The following is a 9,612-nucleotide window of genomic DNA, read 5'->3' as shown; positions in this document are numbered from 1 at the left end:
GTCCATCAGGGACGATGGACAATAGGAGGGGGTAATGTCGTGGAGACGACGAGACCCCTATATTTTTCCGCATTTTTCCTTATTTTCTACGGCCATTTGTACGACACTTAGACTTAGAACCAGTAGTTAGAAGCATGTGACCAGTCACCTGACCCCCACCTGCAGACTGGCACTAATGTGCGCACAGACCACCTTTACGTTTGTACATGTTTGGCTCCCCTGACTCAGTATATAAACCCCACCTGTAGCGACCCTAGCCCTCATCTTGACCTCTTGGTCCTTGGGCTAGGTAAGCCGTCCTTTGTATTCTCTTAGTCAGCATAATATTAACTTGGTCCTTGGGCTAGATTTGACTTGAAAGTCTACGCTCGGCGTTAGCAAGCCTTCGCGCTCGCCGCCCTTGGGTTAGATCGTATTAGTTTCTTTGTTGTAGGCGTTGCCTGGTCGCGTCGAGTCTAGCTCCGCGACACATTTTACCCCCAAATCCGGCGTAGCCGGCCGCAACTTATGTGAAAATCCCCGAAAACCACCGGATTTGGCACCCCCGAAAACGGCCCAAATGGGCCTCCAACCGGATGTGAGTTCTTGGTGGATTGGCCGGGGTCCTGGAGCAGAGGGCGACGGGCGCAGAGGAGGAGATCACGGAGAGAGGCGCCCGTCGTCCCTCCCGCATAGACTCCGCTCGTGACGCGTGCTCGTTCCTCGCGCGCTTCAGAGCGATCAATTTCCAGGCTCCTACTCACCCGTCTGCTTCGAGGGAGGGGGCTATCTCAGGTAGCGTAGACATGTTAAATCCGACATACCCACACGAGCGCTTACCGTACAAATCCATCACGTGCACTTCCTTCCAACCTTATTTCCCCCTCCCTCTCAGCAGCGGCTGGCACCAAACACGAGTAAATAACGGGGCTCAGAGACGTAGCGCCCGAATTCGATCCCATTTGGTGTGCCATCAACTCAGGGCGCTTCCGAATTCTCGAAATTGTCGTTCTCGCGCACCATCGCGCGAGGTCGCGCGTCGTGTACACCGCTCGCGCTGCGGGCTCGCGGCTCGTCCTGCCCTCGCCCTTCCCTAGTTTGCTTGTATTCCTCCCGCGCACAATTGCATACGCTTGGGGAAAGCGTCTGAGTGGAGTGCCCCGTGATTTCTCGTTTTGGGGGAGTCGAAACCAGCCGTCAGTGGTATTACCCCCCTCTCGCTTCAATGTAAGGATTGAGCTATTCCGAACCTCTGCACGGCCACAGAAAATCTCATAAATCACTCCGTTAGGTACCCTAATTACTGCGCACAACATTTGAGAGCGCACGAGGAGCCACTTTCCCGACGCGCACAATGGCAGTATGCACATGAGTTCCTATTACTCACACGACCGCGCCGCGCTCAAGGGGACACTGTGAGGCCACGCGCGCGGATCATCACAGCTACATCACACTATGTATTTATGTAGATATATTCTCCAAAATATGCGACGGCTTTTGGAGATGACTTAGTGGCTCCCGGTGCCACATCCCTACAAAATAGTTCAGAGACTGTTTAACGACGTTGTGATGGCTGCTTAGGCCGACGCTGTCCAGGGAACTGTAGCACAAGTATATGCTGGTGTATATCATACCTATATCCATGATAAAGGGGATACATCTGGCGAACTAGGGGAACGCGAGCCGCGAGCCCGCAGCGCGAGCGGTGTACACGACGCGCGACCTCGCGCGATGGTGCGCGAGAACGACAATTTCGAGAATTCGGAAGCGCCCTGAGTTGATGGCACACCAAATGGGATCGAATTCGGGCGCTACGTCTCTGAGCCCCGTTATTTACTCGTGTTTGGTGCCAGCCGCTGCTGAGAGGGAGGGGGAAATAAGGTTGGAAGGAAGTGCACGTGATGGATTTGTACGGTAAGCGCTCGTGTGGGTATGTCGGATTTAACATGTCTACGCTACCTGAGATAGCCCCCTCCCTCGAAGCAGACGGGTGAGTAGGAGCCTGATCAATTTTGACCGTGGCACTTCGACTGCCGAAATCCTCTCTCGCCCTCCTCCTCCCCGACAGCCTGCTACTACACAGCCAGAAGGTGGTCGCCCGCGTTTTCCCTCAGTGTATCTCACGAATTGTCCCCTTTTTACCACGCATGTCTTCCAACAACTCTGGTTATCCCTGGTATGTGTACGGGCCTAATGGCCAGCTCGATCCCGGTGGCGTTGCAGATTGCATATTGCGCCACCCAGAAATTCTACGACGAGGGATAGATCTGCGTACAGCCTTGAAACCCGTATACAATTTTTGTCTATCCTCGCGGCATACTAGCTGACATTGGCGCTACAGGGTGTCGTGTTCGCTACTAGGGTGGAACAGCCAGCTTGGGTTGTCAAGATCCTCAACCCAGATGGAGAGGAGCTCGCCATCTACGAACGGCTGCTGCGCGAACGTTGGCGTCCGAACAATCACACTATCCCTGCCGAGATCAATTACGACGACCATCCCATACTGATCATGCCGATGCTCTTCGACACATACATTATCCATCGCAAACAGAGGAACCCGCACACGCTCGTGGATATGATCATTCGATTCATCGAGGTATGTGAATCATTGTGAATTGGATTGATTTCACCACAGCATCTTAGCAGATCTACAGGGAGTGGAGTACCTGCACAGCCTACACATCGTTCATATGGTACGAACCTTCTCGCCGCCACTTCGCCCGTCATATTTTACTGAGGCAAACCTGTATAGGATCTGTGCCCCGATAACGTGCTCACGGCAGCTCACTGGCATATGGATCATCACAAAGAGGCAGGCCTCAAGAGACTGTACATCATAGACTTTGACTTAGCGAAGCAATTCGCACTCGGACCCGGCGTGCAGCGTGTGATCACGCTCCCGGAGACCCAGTTACCGCCCCCCAATGGATTGACGCACTTCGACCCTTACTCTTGCGACGTGCACTGCGCAGGACGCGCGCTCGAGTGGCTCGTCGAGGTATGCTGTGGACTGTCCGCATCTCCTTTCCCCGACGTCTTACAGTCAATATTACACAGACTCAATACGGCCAGGAAGATCGTCCACCGCACTGGTTAGCTCAGAAATATATTCAATGGTTGATAGGGAACGAGCGGGGCTGCACCGGCGTATGCCACTGTCGTCCAACGGCACGTACGGCGCTCAGGGTGGCGGTGATCCTTCGTTGGGCGGTGTACGCGACGGAAGGGTATTGCTGGGTCATTGACGCTCTGTCACGTATCTTACCGGCGTCGACTCGTACGTCAGACTGACGAGCCGGAGGGCATTCGACGTGTTGTGTTTACTTGTGCCACATCGACATCCAAGACTGATTATGCGACCGGTGTACGAGTCGCCCGCCTAGCTTTCATGGATCAGGTATGTGTCTGCACTCGGGAAACGTCTAAACCACTCACGGAACTTGCGGCGTGTCCGTGTTCCGTAGGCCACGCTCCTCGGCGGAGTGGGTCCCCATGGGGCTCATGCTGTCGGAGCTGTCGTCCGCAGACTGGGTCCTGCTGGGCACCGCCGAAACAGTGGTATAGAGCCCGAGCACGGCCGCCATTCAAGCCATCCGCATCAAATCCGCAACTCCACCTGGCCAGAGATCGTCGCGAGGAGCGGCTGCGGGAACGTGGTGGGGTGGGGCAGGGTCGTGTATCAGGATACCCATTCCATCAGACAAGTCGGCCGGGAGATACGGCTCCTCCATCAAGCATGCGACCAAGCACAAGCGCGAGCGGGTCCGGATCAGCCGAGAGAAGCCCACAAATCAAAACCCCGACAAACAGGTCCTTCCGGAACGGGCAGGTGCGATCACACAGCGCACCTTCACCGCTCCCGCTCGACGTCCTCGAGGCGTAGATTTCCCTCCAGCTTGTCACTTGCACGCTCAGCTGCGGATCTGCGGGACTACGTGTCGGGTTAGCACTGGTCGTCAAGCAGGACCCTTAGCACGCCTCTCCTAATACAGGTACGGGCCGTGATTGAGTCAACTTGTAGTCCGCTCAGTCACACTTCCCGCGCACAGGTACCTGGCTTCTATCAGACACGTCCTGGATCAAGGACGTCCGACGCTTGACGGTGCGTATGTTGAGGAAAATGAGCGATGCGCCTGAGCGCAGGATACAGGAGTGTATATCTGAGCTCTGCCGCCCGTATTCATTCTAGGCTCCGGCGTACGCATCAAGCAGTGTCACTCTCCATATAGGCGTTGCGTTGAAGATAGTTCGGTTCGTGACGTGGCATAGATATTGTGAAATTGCGGGTGCTAATGGACAAACAGGCCATGTGCTCAGATGGACGCAGTCCGGACCACACGCGAGGTCATCGTGGTACTCGGATGAACGTCATCATCTTTGATGAGTCTAGGCAACTCCAGCGAGCAATCACGCTTTCAGGGGATACCACGACGCCGGATTGCACAGAAGTACGCTCCACGCTTCATCGAGAGTGGGCGGTGCGAGGGCTGTGCCGGTATGCCCCGCCGCCTCCGTCCGGCGATGCGTGCGGCTCTCAGGGTATGGCTCGTTCTCTAGTGCATCGGGTCAGATCCAGAATGCTCCCGCTGTGTTTGACGTGCAGTTGGACTAATGATTGGGTAATATGGGACCGTAACGAGGGGACACGACCTCGGGCCGTCAGTGATAAACAAAACGGGCGTGCGAGCCTAGCTCGAATGTATGCAGCTGCTGCGAACACTGGTTTATTTGGGTAATGCTCAGAACTAACGGTTTATGTAAAAATAGAGCTTCCAGAGACTTCTGGGCGCATTCTTGAATCTCGCCGCCACAGGCGCTGTACTGTGGGAGGTCAGCGCGGTGCACGCCGATGTGAGTTTTTTTTTCCCGACGCGTTCCATGGAGCCGACGCCGTGCGTGTCCTATGTTGATGTGCTTTGCCGAAACCAGCTCGCGCGCAAACTCTAACTCAGCGTTCTCAATCTCGGGCTCTTGGTGAAGAACGAAAGGCCTCGACATACGACGAGGCCACACAAGCTTTCGGAAGTGATCGGGTGAGCCTATATTGCCACCGAGTGGATGTGCGCCGCTAACACATTTCGAGCATGTCTGACCCATAGCTTCCGGCAGAGGCCAGCTCCTTTCGGATACGATAGCGCGAGTCAGAGTGGTATTCATTCGCACGGGCGACAAACCTGGCAAATGGGCGCATCGTTTTTTGTGAGCACCCTGCCTTCCTACACTCCGCTTATCGATGAGGGCCGACTTCTATAAAACCCGCCGCGCCCGCGTCTTCACAGGGGCAGCTCGAGAGACGAACCCTTCGCACTCCCTCGCACTCTCCCGTATCTGCACGACGCTTCTGCCGCTCCCCATCGCTACCTATTGGTACGTTCATTCCATCTTCTAAACGTCAGTCGTTCCCGGTCTAAGGACTCGTGCTGGATTTAGACTGAGATGGCCGTCTCGGATCGCGACCCCCGCGTCCTTGAAGGTCTTAGGCTCATGAGGCTTGGTCTGCCCAACATGGCGGACAAGTTTTTCGAGCGGAACCGCGCCATGCCGGCAGCTGTCTCGTACGTGATTGACAACACGGGCCTCACTGGCACTATCTCGAAGCACGGTTACACCAAATCGGTGAACTACGAGATGATCCACTATATCATAGCCTTCGAACGCGATGGTCATGATATCCTTCCTACCCTCAATGGCTACATCCATGGACAGAACTCCGTTAACACCAACCGTCACACATTCGGGCTCCTCCTCGACCACTTCCGCACCACACCCCAGTCGATCAAGACGAAAGACATGTAGCAAGCGGTGTCTTATGTTGGGACCATCCCACGCATCCTGACTGGTCAGTACCATATATTTCTCACTCACGACTGTGCAATAACGAGACCTTCCAGGCACACCAAAGGAATACCGTGTTCGTGTTGAAGCGACGGCGGGAGGATGGCACTCGGATGGCACTGCGTCGCCGCCGTCGGATGTATTTGCGTTTCGAATGTAGAAATTTTCAAGTCTTGTCTCCTGTACTGCAATTCTATATCCCCACTCCAGTTCTCTGATCATCTATATGCCCAGAATTTTGAGAGCACGATAGGAGAGTCAGTGGGCGAGAGCGTTTACTACGGTCGAGTGCAAGAGAGAGAGCGAGACGAGCCATTCGCGCGAGCGGCTAAGGATCGTGCACGTTGCTGACGTAATGTAAGAACCCGTCGGTTCTATCATAACCAGACCTTGCTAGGTCGTGCGCGGAGGACGAATAACCGTCATCAGCAAAGGAGACCGATGTCTCCGAGAACCTCGGAGACCCAGGGCGCATAGGCGCCCTTAGATTAGATGTGCTACGTCATGTATTTTACGTAAGCGTACGACGCCCCAAGGTTCGGGCCTTGGGCGTCTGGTGGGGTTGACTTCTACCAACCCCACCATCCTACGAGTACGCCGAGCAATACAGCCCGGTCCAGAGTACTTGCGGGATACCGGGGACCGGTAGAGGTCACGTACACTTACACTTTTTTACTCTAGCCGCGAGAACGAACATTCGTTCAAAGCATCAGTAGAGCTCGACGTCACCACGTCATCAGAACTCGGACGCCTTACGACAGCGTCCTGATATGGACCCCACGCAGCCTTCTGGAACTTCCAGCCGCCCTGAGCGAGCCCCTGGCAACCAACCAGGTTCTTCGCAACCTGTCACGTCGGGCGACGCAAACCCGCCGCCAACCGCGGCTCCTGGGCCTTCGGGCCAACCCCCATCTCCCCGGGGCGATCCCGCACGAAGTTTCGTGCCCAATCCACCCTCAGCGCCGCAGGCAGCTCCTGCGAATTCGCCACGACGTAATACGCTGGAACCCGAGGCTCCGCGCGCACCGTCGCGCACTGGGTCTGTACGCTCGGCCCCAGGGGGCATTCCCCAACATGCCGAGCCTCCCAGGGCCCCCACTACGGACGCTCCGCGTCCTGGATCCACCAGTAATCTTACTGAGGATCTCGAGCAGATCGGTGATACATGGGCCGATATTAGGCAGAACTCGCAGCGGCGAGAGACGATTCAGCCCGCGCCCGCGTTACGAATCATGGGATTCCTGCGCGACTCGTCGGAACACTATAAGGCGTTGAGAGAGCAAGTCGTGCTCGCGGAGGCCGAACTCAATGACCAGCTCGCTGCTTTCGAGCGAGAAATGAGAGAAATGGCCCAACAAGGGGCGGACCATACAGTGGGTCCCGGAAACAACGTCGAGGACGTTATTGACGCCACTCAGGTGGAGGCCCACCTGGCTGGCCCCCCGAGTCCAACACCCAGTGAGGTGCGCCGACAACAAATGGAGTATGATCGTGTGGAACGACTACGCCGGGCTGGACTTGGTCAAGTCGGTCCCACAGCGGGTCCTTCCCGCATCGTATCCCCCGCTCCCGGAGGTCCCGCACCCATTCGTGCAGAGCAACACCGACGAAGCGTAGCTTTCGGACAGTTCGAACTGTCGAACATCACCGCACCTCCGGACTGGGATCAGTACGAATCGGCGTCGCAGGTTCCTCGTAGAGATCATAGACCTGCCACGTCTACTGCGATACCCCAACAGTTCGCACTGCGACCGCGTCGGTCCATGGCCCCTGGTGTCTCTGTACACCCCGGACTTCCAGTTGTCCCTGAGCAGGGCCTAAACCGGTCCGAGGAGCTGGCGTACACCGGTCCCAGCTACGGACCTCGCGACACCCGTGAAGTCCAACGGCTTCTTGGGATGATTGACGAAATGGTCGGAGAGGAACCTACCTCCAGCCCGCCGGCTTATTTAAAGGTCACGAAGATGACCCTCCCAAAGCCGTATGCGGGCAAGGATGATCTCGACGCCTTCGAGATTTGGTTTCATAACCTCCTCGAATTTTTCCGTACACTTCGGATAACTGGCCCGTCCATGGACCGTGATCGTCTACAAATACTAGGCGACTGCTTGGCCGACGACGCGGCCACTTGGCTGTACAATACGGTACAATCTCCTTCCCGTGAACGTCGGGAGTGGTTGTTCGAGGAAGCCATAGTCGGTTTATTCCGACGTTTCATCCACCGAGATAATCATCTCCAAGCTTCTCAGGAGTATGATAACCTGAGATTCGAGCCCAATAAGGGCGGTGTCGCCGCGTTGTACGAACGCTTACTGTACATCACCGAGAAGATGTGGGAGAAGCCCTCTCCCTTTCAGATACGTTGCAAGTTTATCGAGACGTTGCCCGTCAGCTATGAGAATACTCTCACTGTACTTAACGGCCTCTCCGTTAAATATAATAGTTTATCTCAGCTTTATCAGGCTGCCCTCGAGATCGAGCAGAGTTCCCGGGCGATACAACAACGCCGTCGCATCCGCGACACCACCCCAGGAACCAACAATCCCTCGTCGTCGAACGACCATCGCACCAACCGTTCGACCAACTCCCAGCCACGGAGACCTCCCGCGGCGGAGCCCTCGCCTAGGACGAATTCGTCCACCATAAGGCGACAGGGTCCGCCTCGTACGGCTCCAGGTCGCACCGATCGACCAAGACCCACTCCCGGGCAGGTATCTCGTCCCGCCCCAAAGCCTGCAGCCACCAAGGCAGCATCGCAGTGCTTCTCGTGCGGGCAAATCGGGCATTTCGCATCAGACCCTGCTTGCCCCAACCATGGCAAGAAGACCACTCCTGGTCAGCGCATGTTCGCGCAACGGGTAGTGGACGACACTTCGGACAATGAACAACCGGACGCACCCATCGAGACACAGACGGTCGAGTTCGACCTGGCCGATGACGCAGGCACTCTGGAGGACACCCAGGGAATGGATCCAGAGGCCGAAACGGTCCAGGACCTCCCTCAGTCCGAATTCGAATTCGTAGGATCGCAATACGAATCCGCGGACGAACGAATCCAGTCGGAATGGGAAGATTTCGAACACGACGACGCCGTGTATATGGCAAGCATGCGAGTTGAGGCAATCGCCTCAGAAGGATCGGCAAATGAGCCAAGGATCCACAGCATGGCTATTGCCAATGAACGCGGTCTGCGTCACGCATGGATCTATGACGCAAAAGTCCGCAAGATTGAGGACCCGGCGGCTCAACCCCAACGAGTACACGAAGCTCAACGCACGCTATGTGCGGAGATACCGATCAACGGTATTAAAGCATTAGTGCTATTTGACTCGGGCTGCACTACCGACTCCATTACTCCGGAGTTTGCGTATCTGTGCAAGGCGGGCAGGATTGACCTGCAGGAGCCAGTAGGCCTCCAGCTGGGGACTAAGGGTAGTCGTACGAAGATCAATTTCGGGGCGCAAGCCGAAATCGCACTGAACTCAGTGCGTAATACACATTATTTCGATGTCGTCGATATCGACAAGTACGACGCAATATTGGGGACAGTATTCTGTCGTAAGTACGGTATTGTACTGGACTTTGCGAACGACCGGGTGTTGGTCGGGAAGCAGAGCATTCCTTTATTCAAGGAGGAGGCCATTTCCTCCAAGACACCAAAACGGTCGTTCAAGGAACCTATCAAGTGGGTAACCGAGAACGGACCGTTGGTCCAATAGGGGAGCATGGCGAAGTCCACGAAAGTGGAACCTCCCCATACGCGCTATGCAGGACCGCAACGGTCATCGGAAGGGGGAG

At 55.9% G+C, this 9,612-nt stretch overlaps 3 protein-coding genes across 3 annotated transcripts; all 3 read left to right on the top strand.

The window, feature by feature from the left end:
- Window positions 1-2,126: 2,126 nt before the first annotated feature.
- Window positions 2,127-3,543, top strand: TRAVEDRAFT_49332 (uncharacterized protein; the record flags this gene model as incomplete). Its single annotated transcript, XM_008042025.1, has 6 exons — window positions 2,127-2,267; window positions 2,321-2,575; window positions 2,634-2,672; window positions 2,732-2,977; window positions 3,363-3,376; window positions 3,444-3,543. 6 exons carry the CDS (start codon window positions 2,127-2,129, stop codon window positions 3,541-3,543), a joined length of 795 nt encoding a protein of 264 aa, XP_008040216.1.
- Window positions 3,544-5,415: 1,872 nt separating this feature from the next.
- Window positions 5,416-5,775, top strand: TRAVEDRAFT_49331 (uncharacterized protein; the record flags this gene model as incomplete). Its single annotated transcript, XM_008042024.1, has 1 exon — window positions 5,416-5,775. One exon carries the CDS (start codon window positions 5,416-5,418, stop codon window positions 5,773-5,775), a length of 360 nt encoding a protein of 119 aa, XP_008040215.1.
- Window positions 5,776-9,071: 3,296 nt separating this feature from the next.
- On the top strand, window positions 9,072-9,473 carry TRAVEDRAFT_75828 (uncharacterized protein; the record flags this gene model as incomplete). Its single annotated transcript, XM_008042334.1, has 1 exon — window positions 9,072-9,473. A coding segment is annotated over one exon (402 nt), but the record flags the coding sequence as incomplete, so codon positions are not given.
- Window positions 9,474-9,612: the final 139 nt, after the last annotated feature.

The sequence above is a fragment of the Trametes versicolor genome (assembly GCF_000271585.1).
Source record: "Trametes versicolor FP-101664 SS1 unplaced genomic scaffold TRAVEscaffold_8, whole genome shotgun sequence".
NCBI classification, from domain to species: domain Eukaryota; kingdom Fungi; phylum Basidiomycota; class Agaricomycetes; order Polyporales; family Polyporaceae; genus Trametes; species Trametes versicolor.
The sequence above is the reverse complement of the archived record's forward strand: the minus strand, read 5'-3'. Positions and strand labels throughout refer to the sequence as shown.